General features: G+C 41.6%; 1 protein-coding gene across 1 annotated transcript in view; it reads left to right on the top strand.

Moving 5' to 3' along the window:
* atf6 (activating transcription factor 6) overlaps positions 1-21,692 on the top strand; it is a 29,329-nt gene that overhangs the window by 1,603 nt on the left and 6,034 nt on the right. Inside the window, exons 2-15 of the mRNA XM_085774156.1 lie at positions 154-230; positions 603-681; positions 1,143-1,240; positions 1,894-2,017; positions 2,359-2,562; positions 4,190-4,359; positions 10,563-10,748; positions 10,916-11,007; positions 12,564-12,683; positions 14,537-14,632; positions 14,786-14,888; positions 15,753-15,817; positions 16,765-16,876; positions 20,861-20,945. Of these exons, the coding sequence (XP_085630282.1) occupies positions 154-230; positions 603-681; positions 1,143-1,240; positions 1,894-2,017; positions 2,359-2,562; positions 4,190-4,359; positions 10,563-10,748; positions 10,916-11,007; positions 12,564-12,683; positions 14,537-14,632; positions 14,786-14,888; positions 15,753-15,817; positions 16,765-16,876; positions 20,861-20,945 (1,611 nt within the window). The remainder of the gene's footprint in view (positions 1-153; positions 231-602; positions 682-1,142; positions 1,241-1,893; positions 2,018-2,358; positions 2,563-4,189; positions 4,360-10,562; positions 10,749-10,915; positions 11,008-12,563; positions 12,684-14,536; positions 14,633-14,785; positions 14,889-15,752; positions 15,818-16,764; positions 16,877-20,860; positions 20,946-21,692) is intronic.

The following is a 21,692-nucleotide window of genomic DNA, read 5'->3' as shown; positions in this document are numbered from 1 at the left end:
TGTTTACTGTTGACTGATGTACTAATGTATTTATTTAATTATTCTTATTCCACAATTTCTTCCAATATCAACAGGCATATTTGTCATCTCTCTTGAATAAACTCTGCAACTGACTAAGAGCTTTTTGTGGCTTGTTTGCCTGTCGTTACACAGACATAAGCCTGTTCGATGAGCTGGAAAGCCTGGGAGATGCAGATGAGCTGCTTGAGGCCCTGGGGAATTCTTGTTATGTGAGTAACTCATACTCTCAGTTATGCAAATTGTCAACTGAAATGTTGTTTAAAGTGAAAGAGAAAGAACACAATTTGAAAACAAAAGCAATCTGCTTGTTAACAGTGGTGCTGAGCTACTGGTGCAACATAATAGTATATCATTATGTAAGGAGAGGCCATACCATGTATAGGTGTCAGGTATTAACAAGAGTTTTATTGACTGCTTTGGGTTTTCTGCAGACTGTATTTGACACATCAGCAGTTTCCTGTACACCTGCAGTAGCAGAAACACCTTAAACAAAAGGATAATATATGTTTACTGCTTGCACTGTTTCAAATTTGTGTGCTGATGACGTTTGCTGATTAAAAACCATGTGTTTGAATTCTCAGGCCAGTGTAGGTCCAGGTCTGGACTTTGATATTGACATACCCCCATGGAACGAAGTGGACACAAGCAGCACTTGCACAGGTACAACAACAACACAGGCTCAACAACTCAGGCTCTGACAAACATGGTTATCACATTTCAACATGAAATGACAGAAATCTCAGCACATCTAGAAGAGAAACCAGTGTTCATTTGTCCAATGTAATCCACGTTTGCTTTTGCGCAGTGTGGCAAGTTTATTGCCAGCATGTTTTTGAAGTCTCCCACCAGTCAAAACATTGGCTGTTGTAGTGGTGCAATGTTTCTTTAGACATATGGTACAATATGAAAATCATTTATTTGCATGGTTACTTTCTGATTTTAAATATTAATCACCGGGTGTAGTTTATTGATTAGGTCCACAGTTGCAGGACACTGGCATTTCCTGAATTAGAAAAAGGTATAATGGCTGTTTTGTCTTAAATGAATGTGCGATAGTAAATCACACTGTCCCATGCTGATAAGCTACACTTTTGTCTGTGCCTTTGTCCTTGTGTATCCAGATGGTGAGGTGAGCGTGGACTCTCTGTCACCTGCCCACACTCTGGGCTCTGTCCCCTCTCCTGCCTCTGAGGAAGCGCTCTCCCCTTATTCCGTACAAGTAAGTCACTGTCTTCAACTCTTTGTCCTTCTCAGGTTTTTGGGGGGATTTGACTTGCATTTCCAATGCAAATTTTACCTTTGTTCTTGGTCGTGAGTATTTACATATGCACCCATCTCGGTGCATGGTTGGAAATAATAAAATCTTCATCCAGATGGTGTCCAAAAACTGACAGATGCTCTCTGCTTTTGGATAGACACACACATACGCACACTTGAGACACTTATTAACAAAAGCCTTAAACACCTTGTCAAACTAATAATTTGCTGTCACGGTGAGCTGTGCCCCGCCCCCTCGTTAGATAAAAGGTGCTGACAACTTCAGCCAAATTAGCATAATTTAGCAGACAGATGTTTTCACAGCGTGTCAAAACAAGGACAAGGGTTACATTTTTGTCTGGCCCCAACACAATCTGCACGTATTTGTCCGCTCACCTTGTTTTAATTCAAGGACACATTTGTTTACTAGAGTCTTTGAATATTTACACTTAAGGACACTTGGTTCATATTTGACCGGATGTGTCTGAAGTACATGCATTACAGAAGGGCTTCTTAATGGCTGGTGTGTTTAGCAGCAGGAGTAAAGGATAGGTATCACTGCGCGACTACAGGCTCTAGATACAAAAACTAAGTCTTCTCTGCCTCCCTGTCCAGGATGAAGCCCTGTCGCCACAGTCGCAGCCCTCTCCCGTTTCAGTCTGCTCCGAGTCCAGTGGCTTTTCTGAAATCTCTTCCCCGGTTAAGACGGCTCCAAAGAGGACCAATCAGACCACACGAGGTGAGGCAGCATCCACCGCCACACATCTGCTCTGTCAGCTGTCATCTATATTTGTATATCTATATATGTTGTTTCAAAAACCTGGGGAAATTCTGCACCACAGTCTGGGTGTGCAGGATTACAGGATTAGGAAAACAAACAGAGATAAAAGTGTGCTTTCATCTGAAAATCAGTGGGTGTATTTGTTGAAAACATGACATCTTAAAAAATTCCTTGTAAAGTGTAAATTAGAATTTCTTCACTGGAGCTCAGAATCAGCCTGTCTTTGTATGAACGTAAATCCTGTTTTCTTATCTCACTCCTTCCATCCCAATCCCATGACATGCATCCACACACGCCAGCCAAACCAGCTCAGCCAATCAAGAGGCCAATTCAGATCGGCCCTAAAGTTTCCATCCAGCCCAAGCCGCTGATTACAGCTGTGCCGTTGGCCCCTGCAGCAGCTCCCCTGCAGGCCAAGACCATCATCATCCAGCCCCTGCAGACCACTGTGCTGCCTGTGGTCAAACCGTCTCCGGTCAGCATCCAGCCAGCACCCCCTCCAGGTCAGAGCGCAAAATGCATTACATGAAAGATACATTGTCTCACATTACAGTACAATCACTTACCTCAAACCGTTGCACTTCACTGTATGATGTTTTTTCCCCATCATATTTGATCAATTTGCATAGTAGTGTTTGTTGTTTGTGATGAATGTGGTTGGTGTTCTTGCTTAGATCAGTTATTTTCTTGGCCAGCAGAGGGCGCTTTAGTCCAAGTTTTCACACATTGGTGAATTCATTTCATACCAAAATATTCCCCTTGATGGTCAAATAACAATAGTTAAACAGTCATTAAGATGATATATGTTAATTATCTTTGTAACTAAAACATTTGGACAACAACAATTTGGACTTGAAACTCCAACTTTGACAATCAGCCATTATAAATGTACAAACACAAACATTTTGTTACAGCTCACATGTAAACTGAAGGACCAAAGTCCATAAATAGACCTTGTTCCTTCAGCTGCTGTGTGTTTTGTGCATTGAATCATTATTGCTCTTGTTTTGTGATCCAGACCTCCTGGTTTACCAATCGGGTGCTCTGTGTGTGTGTGTTATTTTTGTGCATGCATGCATGTGTGTGTGTGTGTGTGTGTGTGTGTGTGTGTTACATCAACAGCACCAAAGCCAATGTAAATACTTATGTCATTGCCTTGGACCCTTGTGGGTGGAGTATCTGACCTCTCTCGACTTGAATTTGAACTTGGCACTTCTGTCTGTCTGGTAATGGCCAAGTTGGCTGATGGCTAAGGTCATGACATCCTAATTTGGGACCTCAGATAGAAGTCAAGTCTGCAGAGAGCACTGCATCACAGTGAAAGAAGGAAGTTAGAGATATTTACCGATATACTACAGTTGTGTACAGAATATTCAAAGAACAAACAGGCAGACTGGTTCCCAAGGCTTTAAAATTTCCCTTAACTTTCAGCTTCTTGAATTGCTTTTACAGATGGTGAAGTTAGGCACAAGGCAGAGTGCTGGCACCATGCACGTTCATTAGCAGGGCCGGCTAACACTTCTGCACTATTAGCACTGACAGGTTGTTTAGTGAGAGAGATGAAGGTTGTTGGGTTGGTTTTGAGGAATGGCTCCTGGCACAGCCACACTGGGAGGGGTGGGCTGAATTGCGGGAGACTCCCGCAGTTTTTGCTGTTTTTTTGTCTTTTGAGACCATAATGCATTAAATGTGGTTGCACATGCATGTCTATGTGTGTTCATGCACATAAAATTTCACGCAGCTTTTGGTTAGGAATGTTAGAGTTAAAGACCACAGGTCAAGATGGTAAACATCCTCTCCACCTGTACTTTAAAAGCATAGAGCCCCATTAAAGACAAGAGGTTAATGTAGGTCACAATAGGTGAGGGGCTACAAGGAACTGGACTGTACCATCTGCCAGAGGAGGCCGTTTAAACAGGAAACGGCCTGTATAAAATACGAGCATGAACGTTTTTGTCATGAAGAAGGAAAAATGTGTCAACAGAATATGTACACATACAACTGCACAAACTGACACCCACATATAATCACAGCAAGTGTTAATCAATATTGATTATACAGTAGAGATATGACAGAGTAGCTAAACCCTGTAATTGAAGAGTGCCTGTGTGTTGTGTCTCTTTCTCTCAGGTCGTCCTATAGTGCTGTCTCAGGCAAGCCAAGTGCTGCAGATCCAGACAGCACAGACCATCACTGGCAATGTGGTCACCATGCCAACACTCACCCAGGACAGGCCCGTCCCCGTTGCTGCTCCATCTGTGGTGTCTGTCGCACTCCGTACCCCTTCCTCAGATGACGATGTGAGTCACTTGTGTTTTTGTAATTATTAACATAATTTTTTTAGAGGAAAAGTTAAAGACAATTACAAAATAGAAAGTCGGTTATATCCTCATTGTCCACTTTGTCTTGATTGGTTGATGGTAGCTGCCGACCAAACAACACACAACAAACACTGCTTTGTATATTGATACAAAGACAAATTTGATCTCAAATGTCTATGAGTCTGGGTCAGGTTGGTGCAACACTGTTTCTAGTGAGACTGCTTACTTTCTGGTTACAAAATGTTGTGAAATCCAGACAGTGAGATTAAAGACAGTTTATGTGAAGTAAAGTTGCGTCATGGACATCTGATTACCCAAACAAACTGTCAACCAGTGTTTGACAAAGATGTCAAACTTTCTAGCAGCACACATACCACCACACCAACACAGTGATAGGTGTGCTCCTCTTTCTCTCCCTTTATTTGTCGCTGACCAATCTGTTGAATTTTTGGTTCATAAACAAACCTGACAATTTGCCACCAAACTAAATTTGTGTACTAAATGTATTACACAGTGCATTCTCATTGGAATAAATAGCGCCTTCAGCGGTTGTGTTTTTGTATGCATGGACATGCAAAGACTTGCCCAAAGGCTCTTGCATGCAGCTGCATGCTAATAACAAGCTACATGGGCGTGCATGTACTTGCCCACTTTGTAACTATGATGGCGTGGTTGCCATGTTCACACATGAGCTGGATCTTATCCAACATAAACGCTCTCACGTTAACTATTTTTAGTATTTATTTTAATTTCACAAGCCATTAACTTTCATTTCTGGCACTAAAATGAAAATAAAATGCTGAAGTAAAAAAGTTTATACCCTTTTTTTTTTATTGTTGATGAATGTATTTTTCCACATTGAGGGAAAAATCATTACATTGTATGGACCATGTCAACCTGAGACAAACATGTGACGTGTCGAAAGTGAACAAATAGCAGAAATGACACGCCAAAGTGAATGATTCACTCAGCAATTGAAAGATAGCTCCTCATAACTTGGTAAGAAAAACAGCGACGTGTTCAGATGATGTCATTCTAGTTTTTAAACATGCAAAAAGAAAAACAAGATGTTTGTTGTAAGTTAGGTTTTCTTTTATTTGTTATGACCCTTAGAAAAGAGGCTTCTTCTACAGACCAGCTGCTTTTGATAAAAAAAAACAATCTTATCACATGTCATCTTTTTTAATGTTTATAATTGTTAACAGGGTGAATCCTGAACACAATCACGGAGCAACAAACACCCGATAGATGATGATTATTGGCCTCGGCATTGTTTGCACCTGTGGGATTTATTGGAAAGATAGACATGTTACGCAATTTCAGTTCAGACAGTGTGAACAGTGTCACAGCAGGACATCACTCTCCGTGTGGATGACAGATCCCGTTGTGTGTTGCATTCAGGGGTGATGTCAGGACAGCTGCAGTGGACAGAATAAACTCACAAAAACTTGCATACTGAACGCACACACACACACCCAAACACAGTCTCCTGACCTTCAGTCGCTCTCCTCACACATTCATTTCTTGTAGGTCTACATAATGACAGCACAGGGCGGTACAGAGCTTTCAGGGAATTGTATAAGGTGCTATTAAATGCAGCAGGGACTGCCACAGAGATTTAAAAGTTAAAAAAGAAAACTCAATTATAGTATATTTTGTTTATGGTTAAAACTTGTGGTCTTTCAATAAAAGCTCCCATCTTTTGTGCGCACTGCTCTTATTGTGGGTGGGAGAGTCTGTCATATTCTTTTAAAGGCTTGAGGTTGGTTTGTTCTTCTGATTTCCTTCTCTTTGTTGCTTGAGTAAACTGTAAATGCCTCTTCTTCTTGTCTGAGCTGTCAGCCTCCGCGAAGCAGGCAGGGAGATGTCGTGACTTTCGGCAACTTCTGTGTTGTTTCAGGCCTCGGTCTCCAGCGCAACCGTTCCTGATGGCTTGCTCTTGTCTGACCTTTTAGTGAGTTGAGAAACATGTTCTCCCTTTCACTTCTGTTTGTCTTGGTCTTTTTCTGGGGGGTGGAGCAGGACTTCCACATTCACAGTGTTTCCTGTTTGCCATCTTAACTCATGCTGGTGTGGCAGCGAGGCTACAAGGAAGCATCATTTGGATTTTTTAATTATGGAGAACCAGATGTGTCACATTTGTGTCACATAAATCATCTGTAGTTATTTCTGTGATGACAGGGGGTGGGTGGGTGGGTGGGGCAGAAAATGGATCCAGCGTTCAGCTATTATCTTATAGGTCACTGTGTGGCCCTGATGCATTACTCATGAACCCCCAAAAACATTAGTTATAACCTGAAGTCAAAATGCTCTGTTTTTACAAATATGCTTAATTTATCTTGACATTAATGATGTTTTCCATCTGGCTTTTTTTTTAATGATTAACCTCAAATGAAATTTCACAAGTGGTTGTTGTTTTATGAATGGTAATGGTTGACCTCTGGCTGTAAAAACAGTCACCTCCTCAGAAGGGCTCAGAGGAACTTGTCCAATTATCATGGGCACAATTAAGTCTGGAGGAGCTCTTTTTGTGCCAGACCTCGAGAGAAACGTCAAGGAATTCCAAATCCCAGAGGCCAAAACAAATATGTCTCTGAGCCATTTGTAAAGCAAACCAAGTCAATAAAGTTTACAATAGATGATAAAGGGGGAGGGACTGTTCACATTAATTGTGAGAGGGTATAGTAGACTACAGAGCAGTGAGAGGATGGTATAGTTAGTGGATCCTAAAGGACAAATAAAGGATTTTTTTCAGGTAAAATATATACATTTCAGAAAACAGGAACCAGTTGTGCAGTGAATCAAACGGACCTCGGAGTTGTTTCCGCGGCCCACAGACAAGCTCTTGAGCCGTGTCATGCTGTGTGTGTCTGCCACAGCTGTGTTCACTTTATAACCTCACTGTGGTTTAGCTGCTGCACAGTGGTGCACTTGGTGAGCGGGGGGATGTGTAAAATGGCTGTTAAAGATGGCCTGCTTGTGCCAGGTGTTGCTGCGTGCTGTATGTACAGTATATCTGTGTGTGTGTGTGTGTCATTGGTTACTCATGGTACTGTATTATGGCCTATAGTTAGCCCATATAAGCCTGGGTGTTAAACGGCTGCTAACGATTACATGCCCCAGACAGGTGTTGTGCAGGACCAAGCTTTTTGCGACAGCTGTAAACAGCCATCAGGGATCGTGCCACTGTAAAGTAATGGGCTCCTACACAGCCGGAGATTTACCTTTGTCTGTGTGTGTGTGTGTGTGTGTGTTAGACTGAAAAACAGCCCACTCTGGAATTGCAGGCCTCAACAAATCGTCCCATTAGTTGGAATGAGAGAGATTTACAGGAGGGGGACCCCGGGAAGGCATGCTGTGAATTTGCTTGTAGAGGGGTCTCACACATTGAGCTAAGAAGTTGCTGCTTTTATTCCTTTCATTTTGTTTTACCACAGTGTGTTTTCAAATTAGAGTTCACAGTTGAGTCAGAGGAAAATAATAGTCACCTTGAAGTATTTCCTGGACTGCCACAAGTGAGGTTGATTAGAAACATTACAGCTATCTGAAAGGTTACATCAGACTGTTCTGGGTTCTTCTCTGAATTTTCACTTTTATTTCCCATGATCCAACACAAATACAGAAACAGATTTCTCATAGCTGCCAGGGGCGTAACAGCATTACATCTTATTGTTGTTCACCCATTTGAATTGCAATTCAATTGGTTGAAAATATGTTGAATATTTTAGCTCAAAGGATTTTGAGTTCATGTTTTTGTCACCACATCTGCTCATGTTTTCATGTGTAAAGCCTGATTTTGTGGATACTAAGCTTTCACCAAGTTTTAGTTTTATGTTTATGGGCAGCGCAAGGCAAGAAGGTAATCCCCTCTTTCTGAATATAATAGGAATTTTATTTATTCTTTCATCTAAAAAACAATTTCTTTACATGTGAATACTGTATCACGGTGTAAATTAAAAAGGCTCTGTAAACTCAGGCTCTGTAAAACTTGTAGTCAGTATTATATTTTCTCAGATGCAGACTGTATTTAATTGAGTACCTAAAAATGAAAAGTCTAAGAAAGAATCAAATCTCACAGGTTGACAGTTATTCCACCTGTGGAGCGGATGCCTCAAGTCTTGGTGCTTTATGACCTACAGTAAAAATTGGGTGACATTTTCACCCCGACTTGTTAAATGAAAGTCCTTCCCCTTGGAGGAGCTAACCCTTTGGATGCTGAATAGAAAAGAAGGAAAGAGTAAACCCTCGGCAGATCCTGTTGCTTTCACTACTCGGAAGCAGATCAGCAGAGATTCTTCCTCTCAGCAACACCCTGCAACACAATCATCAAATAACACATTAACACCCAGGGCTGCTCATCGTACCAACAGCTGTCTGCAGCTGGGCACCATGCAGTTCTATAGGAGCAGCTGGGCTGATGTGCCGTCCTAATGGGCATCTTAGTGATTTCTGTTTTCTCACCGACTTTTCCCACCAACTGTTCAGTACTTTTTGAGATATACGCAGAATTAGAGTTAGCCTCCTCCTCCCACCCATTCACTTGGCTTTTATTGAGAAATGCCACACGTTTCCCTCCTCAGCCTCATTGTGGTGCCGATGTGAAGTCCCCCTCGCTCTCCACTCCCTGGTAACTGCTTACTTGCTGCGTTCCCAGGCTCAGGCTAGTGGCACAGCTCCCAGATCTCGGCTGGGAGACAGAGGGGTTTCTCAGGAGACAGAACACAAATACAGGGATCCAAATAACTTAATCACCAGCGGGGCTATTAGGCCCAGGATCTTAGAGGCTTACCCCAGGGAGGGTGTTTGTGTTTGGAGAAGGGCAGCAAAGGGGTAGCAGGGGACTGCGTGGACAATGAAGGTGTCCAGGTGATCGCAGCGATCGGTTGTGTTAATTTGCGACAGGTCGTGTCGAGATGTGCCGTTTGTGTTAGCGTGCAGCACTGTGATCTCACGTCTCAGCTCACTGACCTCTGGTGGAAATTAATCCCACTGCTTGTGCTCTCTGGAAGCAAACTTCAAACTGCTCTTATTTATTTATATAATCGTTAATTTGTTTATTTTCACGTTCATATTTTAACATTTTTTGGTTTAGACAGAGCTGATTTGAAAGGAAGCCTTACATAGACACATCCAGGGAATCTAAACAGAAAAAAATACCATCTGTTTATTTGCAGTTCAGCTTGAGCATGTAAGTCTAATTATAGCAATTAAAGCTGACTATAGTAGGCCTTTTTTTTTTTTTTAAGATCCAGTCCCATAGCATACTGCCCCAGTGTTTACGTGTTTCCAACGTGAACCCATTTCTCAAAGAGTGACACTCTCCGTAAACACATCCCTCTTCACATATAGAACAGAGGTATTGCATGAGACCTCTTGACCTCCCGGAGGATGTGAGTGTAAATATTTTCAAGCAGAAGCTTGATCGTATGCACTTAAAGGCTCCTCAGAGCGATGTTAAAGCCATGATTTGTTGCAGAGGTGTCATTAACCTCACGACACATCTTGAACATGTCTATTTATTATTCTGTCACCGTAGTAAACTGGGGCATCAGCAGCCGGGGAGTTCTCCTGGTGAGAATAACAACGTCACCCCTGGCTTTTATGTCACGCTTCCCTTCCTTTCTTCCATTTACTTTCTCACTACGCCATCTGTCTTTTTATAGGATGTTTCTCTCTCATGCAAGCGTCCCCATCACAGACGTCTCATTTCTTCTTTTACTTCTTGTTTTAAGGAGTTCGTTCAGGGCACTACATCCTGAGTAGGCATGACATGGTGATGTTACAGCCCTTGTATGGAATCAGCAGCATATGTAACTAACATACCTGAGATTGACTGTAATGTGTTGTTTCACATGCCACATGTGCACATGTCAATTTTTCCTAACGATCCTCATGACTCTAAATAGATGCTTTCATAGAGAGATTGTGTTCACATGAGTGAAAAGCAGTTTTAACCAAATTCTCTGGAGTGCATAGATAAACATTATGTCACAGCATAGTGAGAGGAACCTGTGATCTATGGCCCAACAGGTGGCTCAGTCATTTCACTGCTTTCTCACAATAACCGCCCCCTTTCCTGTTTGGATAGGTGTCCAGTGGATGAAAGATGAAATGGACGTCTTGACATGAGCAATAACCTTTGCAAAATGCTATTCTTGTTTCTGTCTCCCTCTCCCCTCCAGTCGAAGCTGTCCCAGAGGCAGCAGCGCATGATAAAGAACCGCGAGTCAGCATCCCTATCGCGGAAGAAGAAGAAAGAGTATCTGCTCTCGCTGGAGGCTCGCCTGCAAGTGGCGTTGTCTGAGAATGAGGTGCTCAAGTGTGAGAATGGCAACCTCAAGAGACAGCTGGAGGGCCTGCTGACTGAGGTGAGAAGCTAGGAGCTACAGCTTTGCAAGTTCTTCCACACAGTCTACACTTGTGCACAGACGAGGCTGCCTGTGCGCGGTCAAAACACTTCAAGGCTTAAAATCCATCCATTATACCTGTGAGTTGTATTTTCTGGTTTAATCTGGTTCCTTCATCTTCCCTGCAGAACACAGTACTCAAAACAACAGCACCCAAGAGGAGAGCCGTGTGTCTCATGGCGGTTTTGGTGTTCCTGGTGCTTAATGTTGGACCAACAAGGTGAGCCATGTGACGGTGAATGTCTGCGTTGCCTTTGAGTGCCACAACACAATCACTAGATTTAATCCAGTTCAAACCAAAAGAAGATGATTTGAAGGCGAGCACTGTGGCTCTAATTGTGAAAGCACAAGTATTTGATTACTGGAGGAAAACAAATGGGAAGCCCCCATGACTCATTGTGGGGAAACACGCCTCACATTGCACAAAAAAGTTAATTGAAAACATTGCAGAACGTTTCCCATTGAGGCAATATGTTCGTTTTATCATCAGAACCTACTTCATCCATAACACTGTTGACACGGTTATTAGCATGTTGGCCCTGAACATATAAGTTGACAAATAACGCTCCATTTCTTTTTCCCGCCAACTGGCTTGTTAATGTTATTATTATTGTTAAAGAAATAAAATTGATGTGTACTTTGTTTTCTTTGGTACAATCCATAATAGTGTAGCAGTAATGCACATGCACAAGTCCACACTCCGCACTGTCTGACCGAGAGTGATGCAACTGTTAAAACAACCCATAATTAATAGCTCATCCCTGCCATATTGCTCATGTGTGTATACTGCAGTCCTCTGATGTTGCTGCCAGAGTTTAGAGGACTTGGTGACTAATGAATGAATAAATCTGGAAACAACCTGCTGAGATGTGGGGTGGAGGGGGGGTGAGTTGTAAACATTTACCACCTCCAAATGCAGGAAGAAAACAATTTCAGGCTACAAAGGGAGTATAAAACTTTTGTATGTGACAGTTTTTCTTATCTCAGCTTGAAATATTACCAATCTTGACAAATTAAGATGAGTTATATAAAACTACACTGGGGAGGGAGAGCTCGAGTCCACCCAGCTAGCAGATGGAGGGATTGTGTAAGGCCTGACAGTCCACCTCCAACTGTAACCACTGATTCTCTGTTCTCATGTTGTAAAAATGTTTGTTTTCTCCTGCGAGTAAGTTTCTCTGCAAGGACGCACACATCTACTTGTTGGACTTGATAACAAGAGTCCACTCTGTGCTGGGAACGAGCTCTTTCACTTCTGTTCTAGAGCTGAAACGTAAAAAAAGGTTCTTTGGACCCATGAATGAGTTGGTTTTGTGACCTGAGCGGAAATCACAGTAGCTAAACTATGTGTGTGTGTGTGTGTGTGTGTGTGTGTGTGTGTGTGTCAGTACCTGTGATCACATCCTTGTGTTTTGTGTTCAGGCTCTCCTTTGGAATGTAAAATATGTCCGCTTTTGAGGTCAGATCCTTTTGAAATGAAAATGCCACCCAGCGCAGTAGTGCTGTTGAAAGAGACTGTGTGTGTTTTTGCTTGTGTGTGTACCGCGGCGTGCTTTGGGTTGTGCAGTCTAGATCAGAGTTCATATTCTGCTGCTTGGCTAAAAAACCAAAAAGCCCTCCTGTGCGCAGGATGTGGGCCACATGGAATTCGCTGGTCATTTCAGTCCAGTACCAACTTCTTCTTCTCTTCACTTTGTTTCCTCCAGTCAAAGTGTCCTGATTGTTTAACCTCACCTGTCTCCGTGCGCTCGCCTCACCCGTCTTGTGTGTCATCAGTCTTTTTCAGGGTGGGCCCGGTTCCAAGCTGGAAGTCTATTCCTCGCAGCACAGCGGCAGACACCTGCTGGAGATGGGCCCCGAGCCCCTCGGCAGCGGCCCCTCTGACGTTGCCGGCAGGTAATGAGCTCAACCCACCACTCCCCCCCCACAACACCTTTCACAACACTGTATTTAACCATCGTGTCAGTGTACCAGGATGCACCTGTGCCTGGGCTCAGTCTGGGCTGGTACAGCTCATTACGGCACGTGTAAACACATGCGCCAGCAGATTACCAACTCTGTCCAAACGAATGCCTTTAAAACGCCTCCAGGCCCCGGGCTGGTTGGCCGGCAGTTGTGCTTTGAGTAACAAGGTGGGAAATTGGGGTCAGACCTTGTTTGACATCCAGCTTTATATTGCTGGTAACAGTTTATTTTTCTAAAGGGTTATATGTTTTTCTTTCTTTTTTTAAAATGCACTAGAGGCCCCAGCAGTCTCATTTGTAAATTGCATAAATAACATTCTTGTTCGGTGCATTACCTGCACCCCCATCTCCTGAAAACGATGTTTTGCAAGGTGGTCAGAACATCTGATGTCTGCATGGCACTGCTGGCCTGTGCAGTGTCAGATCTCTGCATAGGGTATGTCACATGTTAATACAAACCATTCATCTGCGGTATCAGGTTCCCCGGCTGTGCAGTCAGGAAGGAACACATTAGCTTTTACAAAAGGGGTGACAGCACCAAATACAGTGGAGGAGGAGGAGGAGGAGGAGGAGGATGATGGGGGAGATATGCAACCTAATCTTGGGGTTCCACTGAACAGGAAGGTGTGTGTGTGTGTGTAGGTTAATATGGGCCCCTCAGTTAGAGTTATGAGAGTTATGATCAGCCCGCCGTGGTCTGACATGTTGTCTCGCAGAACCATTTCCAGGACGTTTAGAGAGGGGAACGCGAGGCGGAGGAGTCGATGTTTTGGTGCAGATCAGGGAGGCCCTCGGGGGGCGGGGGGGGAATTACATCAATGGCAGACATTTTTCTTAACAAGCCCCCTGCAGGTGGGCATGGACTGTGGACAGTCTACATCAGCACCTCAAGCAGCATAATCATTCACTTGCAGAGAGGTGCAACAGTTGCAATTACAGTCAGAGTGATATCCGAGCAGAAATGTCATGTGATATGCTGCTGCTACACCCATAATGTATTTAAACCCACCTTACGGTACCAACGGAGGCTTTTGATGGATCGCTCTCCAAAGTCAGACAGAGCGGACCTGCTCAGTTCTCTGTCATGTGTTTATGATCACTCTGAGCAGTATTTATAGCAGCATGTGGACATACCACACACAGCTTTGTACATTCAGTGTGTGATGCTGTGCCACAGCAACACATGTCAAGTAAAAATAAAAGTCATTAGTATAATATGTCTATTGCAGTTAAATGCAATAGGCATATTACTGCCCACACTTTGAAGCTATGCTTGTTTCTTTATGGCACTATCCATTAGCAAATACTGTGGGTGTTGAATCTCTGTTTGAGGTCAAGCAGCCTTGTTGGCTTTTTAGAAGTTTATTTGAAATTGTTACATTGATTTCAGATCCAAACATCCTTGTAAATGTAATGCCATTCTCTATGTGTAAGTCTCTATCGGCCTCTGTGCCCTTTTATGTTTTAGGTCGTACATCTGTCTGTACATATGTATGCAATGTGATGAATGTGATATCTCAGTAATGCCTGCAGGGCATTTTTTCAGATTTGGCACAAACCTTCACAAAGGTTAACTCAGAAGATTATTGTAATCAAAGGTCAAAGATGAAAATCACATCACCTCACAAAACATACTGTATTTGTGACCAGAATTTAAAAATCCATACTCTAAATTATGACACAGACACACAACTCAGTAGCAGAAGTGAAGATAGTGGCCATATTCAAGTTTACCTTATTGACAGAGGTTTATAACATGTTAACTCTAGTTGTTCTGTGTTTTAGCTCCGAGGACAAGGCCCTGATGGTGGTGAAGGATCCCATCTTCCTCAGGCCCCCTCCCCCCTGCCAGCCTCCTGTTAACACAACCAAGTGCATAGAGTAAGCTATGAACTCTTTAATGTGTTTGTGTTTCCTAGGTGTAGCCCCCCTCCTTTTTTACATTTTTTTTAATTTTTTTTACATAAGACCACAAATTCCATCCAGACTTGATGGTAATATATGAAAATGCGCTGTGTTAACTTTGAATGGCAGGTTGGCCCATGATTTGAGGGGCTGGGTCCACCGTCATGAAGTGCAGCAGACCAAATCCAGGCGCATGACTAACAGCAATCATAAGCCCACCAGGACCATTCTGGTAAGTCACAGCAGCGTTTATTGGGAAAACAGGATAACCTATCTAACAGTGCATGCAGAAAATATACACAATGCTCATGTTGGCATTAAAGCTTACAAACCAAACTTCTCTTGTATTTCTGGCCTTTACGTTTCAGTCTAAATTGGGGGGATTTTGGCAAAAAAAAAACTTCTCCTTCACCACTGATTCACCTCTACTCACACCTTCCCTTTTTCTGCCTCTCATTTCTCTCTATTGGGCTGAGTTTAATCCGGCAGCCCTGAGAAAGTAAACACAACACTTGGAGGGGAGCTGTAGGATTAGTGCCCCCTGCTCTTTTTTTCCATGATTTTTTCTTTCAACCTCTGTCACAGTAAGGCCAATCTGTCAAGAGCTGCTCAGTTAGTATACAGCCATTCTTTATATTACTATAAACTGAAAGGTAGAGTTGTTAGTTCCTCACCTGTGTTTAGCTTCTTTTTTTTAGCAACTCACTTTTACTTTAAAAACATATCTTAGCATATGAATCTATACAAACCATGTGATTGACACATCAGCTTTAAATTGTATTCCTGCTCATTTGAATGACTCTTCATACCCCAGTTTGACCAGTTTTCACAAATAAAGTTGACGTAATGTGAACAGGGAAATGAAAAGCCTTAATATTTGTGAACTACATGCAATGTAATAGGTTAAAAATTCAGAGCTAGATTGTGTGTGTGTTGTTTTGATATAATGATAGTCACTTGTAATGTTTTGAGTGGAGCCTGTGTTTATGTGTTATACAGTGTTGCCAACATCTTATCCTGTTCCCCTCCCTCTAATGGTTACTTGATGTGATTATAAAGAGATTATAGTTAATGCTCTCTCTTTTTCTCCTTACAGAAAACAGAGGAGAAAGACGCTGCTCAGATTTTACCTGTCCAATACACTGAAACCACTCAAGAAAAGTGAGTGAAATCCCGTTACAGTGCATTTTATGTCACATTCAAACACTTAAGTCATTTTTCAGTGCTTGATTTTTCTTTAATGAACAGTTCTCATTTGTTTTTAAAGCTGCATTACAACAGGGTAGACCATACTGTAGATAAAGGAACCAACACAGTAATGACTACTTGTGTGGTAAACCACCTCTGTGTGGCAAACTAAAACATTGAGTTGAAACCTGAGTTGCAGACAGGCATGTTTATTGTTAGCAGTACAGGATTTGTGTTTTTGCCCAACCATTATGTCGAGCAACTGCAGACATAACAAACTGGTATGTTTCATTGTTTTAAAGTTGAACATGACATCAGCGGCTCTTTAAAATGGAACATTTCTGGTTTTATTCCACATTTTTTGGAGCTTATCCACTTGTGGTTTTAGAATTTATGATAAAGAGTTTTTTTTTTCTTTCGTTTTTTGTATGGATGACCCACGTACATTGCTATAGACATTTGGCAGCCAGTGAGAACCTCTTCTGTTGGACTACTCTGTGTGGTTTAGATCAGACGGATGGAGTCATTTGTTTTTTATGGCCACCTACTGTTTTTTGTCCTAGTTGTTTCTTGCTCTGAAACATCCAGACCAACAAGATGATACCTCCCCAAAAAAATCACATTAAACAATTGACCTCTTGTGTGGCCACCAGTTTGCCAGAATGAAATTGCAATTTATAGCATGACAGAGTTTTGCTCTTCATCCTCATATCTGTCATGTTTTCACTGTATACATCTGTTTAGAAGCGTTCATGCTGACCTCACCACGGCTTCTAGTTCCTAGTCTGTAGAAAGTATTATGTCTGGATTGGGGTTTAATGGACAGAGATATAAAATAATTCCTCTTCTGTCTGACGTTTTTTTTTTCATAGTTCTGCATACATCTCTGCAATCTTCTGTAATTCTTCATCTTTTCACAGGAACCCTGGCAGTGAGCTACAAGTGTACTACGCCCCTCATCACACCTATAGCAACTTCTTTGATGAGCTCAACCGTCGCGGCGACACCTTCTACGTAGTGTCTTTCCGCAGAGTAAGTTTAAACCTCGTCAGGGGCGTGACACTGATTTGAGAAGAGAAAACAGCCGCTTGTCTCCACACTAAATCCAAGTGGTTGATTGATCACATGGAGCTATGTTAGAGGAGATTTCAGGGGAAGTTTTCACAGCTTAACACACTCATCATCACATTTCTCCATTTATCTCTGTCATGAGCTTTCCCTTTCCCCAAACCGACAATAAAATGTGTGTCATTAATTATGGTAAAAGTAACTTATGAATCATATATCATTTGTAATTGGTCTTTTCCTCACCGGGGTAGGTTGATTTGAGAAGGAAGTAGGGGAAGGGGGAGGGGATGAAATGCACATGCCCAAAGGGTGTAACGACCCCTTTTCCAGTCCAATGTGCAATCATCAAAACCACATTTTAGGTTTTTGGGGCATGACCATTTGTCACTGTTAATCTGTTGGGTCTTTATTCATTTTTCCACATTTGAAACCACAAATCTGTTTTAAATTCTCTCTCTTGATATAATTAATTCACAGACAACTCATTCAGAAAGAGTTCTTTGATTAGTTTGGGCTTGTTTACGTTCTTCCAAAAAAATATGTCTTTTTAGGAGCTCTCCTGCTTCCATCCTGTTGTTCTCTAATGCTAACCGAACAAAAAGAAAACAACTTTGCGAGGGGAAACCTTTCCCTTCCAGTCTTGTGTTTTTCATCATTGAATGAACTTGTTGCCGCATCTATTCCTTCTGAACTGTGCCAAAAAACACACATTTACTGCCAAAGTTTTCCAGAAAGTATTAGCTGACAAACAGCCTCGTAAACCTGAGTTTCATGTTGCTGATAACACATAAGATGTGTTTCCTATTGAAACTGCCTTTGGTCACTGTTTAAAAGACTTGCATTATGTTTTATACCACATTTAGACTCTATGGATACTCTGGGTGATGTTAAGCTTTTTAATCCTCAGGATTACTCAGTGGGGTGGGCGTTTTTCAAGCATGTGGTCAAAGATCAAGACCCCTTGTCACCAAGCAAGTGACAAAGGTCTTAGGTCTGAGTCGGCATGGTGACAGCAGGGACAATGGGAGCAATGGTGTACCCGATCCGAGGGCCTCTACAGGTCAAGTAGCTGTCCTTCAGTTTCTAGCAGCTTTGTGTTGTGGAGGAAAGTGAGTAGTTTAACCAAAATAAAAGTAGTATTAAACTTTGTATTTAGTGAAGTGAGTGAAAAATATGAACCTTTGACACTTAATTCAATAATCATAACACTCAAACTAAATGTTATTCTTACTGAAGCTGTTAACAAACAGAAAGGACAGCAAGCTTTATAATCATTTCCGATTAGGTTTAAAGCTGCAACTAATGATTATTTATTACTAGGGATGCACGATTACTTTGTTTTGAAACCGATAACTTTCTGCTTCTAAAGGCTGATACCGATAATCGATAACATATCTGGAGATAAGAAAGACAGTTGATTGGATTATCAATTGTCCTGAGTTCTATAGAGACATATATGAAGTTATATTGATCTACATCGTTCTGTCTTTCTAATGCAAGCCAGATTTTTCTGGATGTAGATTTTTACAATAAGTGCTTAAGTGGACTTATCCTTATTTTAGTAAACAGGAAAGAGTTAGAGTAATCACATGTATTACTGGGCATGACCAAAACATTTACAGTAAAACACACAGTGCATGTGAAGACTGTAGATTTCAGACTTGTTACTTAGTGATTTTTACAGACGTTCATTAACTTTATTTGCTTGTGTTTTGTTTCCTGGGTTTCAGGATGTGTGTGTGTGTGTGTCTGCACAAAATCAAATGTGCGTGTCTTTTCTTGTTCCAGTCAGTATATTATTACAAGACTGCCAAATCTCTGGATTAAATTTGGATTTTGTTTAGATTTTAAAGCCAGTTGCTGCCAATTTTGATTTGTGTCCCCTTAGGAGTTTCTTTTTAAATACATTTTTTATTAAAGTTCATCATGGTCTGTTTTGCACTGACCAGGAGTTGACGTTTGTCTCTGCAGGACGTTGCTCACTCAGGCATGGTCACGCTTAGGTCAAGGTTACTCTAAGCCCTCTGCAGATACATTACCACCTGTGGCTTTGTTTAAGTGTGAAATGAGGTGAGGTGATGGAAAACTGTGGAACTGCTCTCACTCTGCAGTCATTTTGTGGTCTTGCTTCACTTCTTGTGCTATTTTAGCACCTGTGGATTTATGTAAGTGTGCACTGAGGGGTGGTGCTGGTGGAAATACTGGTTTCTTTCACTGTGGCCTGTGTCCATTAAGGATCAAGGAAAATTCACCTGTTGTCATGGCAGCTACAGCTGTTACATTCGCCTGACAAGCTCATGTGTCTCCTGATGATGAGAAGTAATGCGGTCTGTGTTTTCCTACCCCCCACTTCTCTCCAGGCGCAGTCATGGCACCCTGTCCGCTACAAACAAGCTTGAAATATAGACTTATTTAATTTTAATAAAATAGAGCTGAAAAACGAAACAATGACTCAGTTTTGCATCAGTCTGTGGAAACAGCCTGAAGTGAATGAATGAGAACAACAGTTGTATCATTGAACTACTGGAAGATAAAAGTAATGACTACATGACTTTCCGTTTGTGTTGAGGCATATTTACCATTTTAACTCTGTTTTAATTCATTGTTAAACCACAGTGAAGCTTAAATACAAGTTGAAGTTGTGAAACAGTTATTTATTTATTTATTTATTTATTTATTTATTAAATAAAGTATAGCCTAATGAATTTAGAAGCACATGTTTTTTTCTTCTTCTTAAATCGTGGTATCAAATAAGTATCGGAAATCGTGGAAATTTACTAGTATTAGTATCGGTATATAAGAAAGCTCCAGCCTCAATGGCGAGGCCGCAGGAATTGGCTGGGATATGTTCTTTTTCGTTATTATGGGGATCAATACCTGACATTGCCCTGGGCCAGTGGTTAGAATGGTGGGGCCAGTGATCTTCAAAATTTCCTTTATTGTTTACCCCTGACCCAGACTTCGAAACGTGTACCACAGGTTTAACGTTCATTGCAAAATGTCCCAATTAAAATCAGTAATAATAATGATAATGCAGAGAAAAATAACTTTTGGTAATAGTACCGGCAAGAATTTAAAACTACTTTCACCCCTGCGGCCAAGTGTGATAGAGTTAACCAGTTTGCAGATGTTCTCTTGGAAGTTTGAAAACCAAAAAACGCTCCATTCTTGTAGATGATGGAGACCAAACTTCACATCCAGAGAACAGTATCTTCTGGTGTCCCATCTCTTCTAAATCTCATTCAGTCCAAGCTGCAATTTAATCAGTCCTGTGAGTTCGTGCAGAAATTTCCTCATGCTGGGTTCATTAATTGGTCGTGGTAAAGTATATGGGCCTTTTAAGATGCTTTGTTTTTACTAGTTTTGTTCGCCTGTTGTGTTGCCTCGAAACGTGCAATTAATGCACTCCTTCATTTTCCGATACAGCAGGATTTCATTCACTGATCTTAGCCTTACCGTTTGTGTATGTGGGTCACATTAGTTTTCCTCTTCCTCCAAGAGGATGTGTCTCAGTAAAAGTTTTCCTCCCATGGTCTTATAAGTTGAACAAAGCTATTTTTAATAGCGCCAGTAACTGAAGTACTTTGCTGGTAAATTCCATTTTGATCTCTGACTTGTAGGGGATTAACAAGTACAATAAGTGCTTCAAAATGGCTCAGGGTGAAGGCAGTGGAACTGGAGTGGTTCTAATTATTTTGGTGATGTGAGGAGGCATGAAAAAAGTGTTATGTGATGAGAGAGAGCTCAGACCTTTTGACCTTTCCAGATGACCCTTACAGCTTTGTTAAACTGTATTTGTACATACACTGTCTTAGGTGTGCTGTAAAGAGTTATAACTTCAACTCCTAATCTTTGTCTAGAACTTGCAGACAGACACAGCCAACCATTTAATTTGCTTCCAGATTAGTTGTATTTTCCTCTTGATGACCTTCTCCTGCTTCCTCTTAGGACCATCTTCTACTTCCTGCCACCAACCACAATAACAGAAGCCGACCCAAGATGTCTGTGGTGCTGCCAGCCATGAACATAAATGGTAAGTTCTGCAGCACAGACACAACAGTTGGGGAGTTTAGTCAGTCAACAAAGTGGAACAGATGAAAGGCAAGCGGGGAGCAGAGTCAGAAACACGTCTCCACACAAGAATGCATTACTTGTGGCCTAAGACACTTGTAAGGAAAAACCTTGAGGACCAAAATAGAGCACTTTTGCTTTTTGAGCCTATTAAGGTGGTACTGATCCCTTTTCTTCTTTAATGGTGTTTAGATTGTTAGACTCCACCTTCCACGAACTGGAGGTAATGTTGCCTTTTTAACTTAAATTAAATTTACTTTGCCAAAAAGTTACTTTGACATCTGGCGCCTTGGTAGTGGATGATGTTTTCTCCTTCCCTCCCTCAGTAAGGCTTTGTGGTGTCTGTTATGTCCTTCATCCTCTTACTATATCTCTGCTTTATTTAGCAGTGCTGTAAAGTGTCTGCACAGCCACTGACTGAACCACACACAGAAAAAAAAACATAAAAATGTGGTCATTTCCTGTTTTTCCTTAATTTTGGGGTTACAATAATGAAATTGAGGTTAAGACAGCAACTTGAATTTCGTTAGATGTGCTGCTATAAAAACGTGTGAAATATATATTTATTATAATTTTACAAAATAGAGTGTTTGTCGGAAAACAAATGCTCTCATGCTAGCCTGAAATCCATCCTCTAATCACCAGTTTTTATTTCCAAGGACAACCAATTCTATTAGTACAAAGCACATGAAAAACAAATCCAGACCTG

The sequence above is a fragment of the Trachurus japonicus genome, chromosome 4, assembly GCF_045865225.1.
Source record: "Trachurus japonicus isolate A0001 chromosome 4, Traja_1.0".
In the NCBI taxonomy this organism is placed as follows: domain Eukaryota; kingdom Metazoa; phylum Chordata; class Actinopteri; order Carangiformes; family Carangidae; genus Trachurus; species Trachurus japonicus.
Note: the sequence above shows the minus strand (reverse complement) of the source record. Positions and strands in the feature narration are given on the sequence as shown.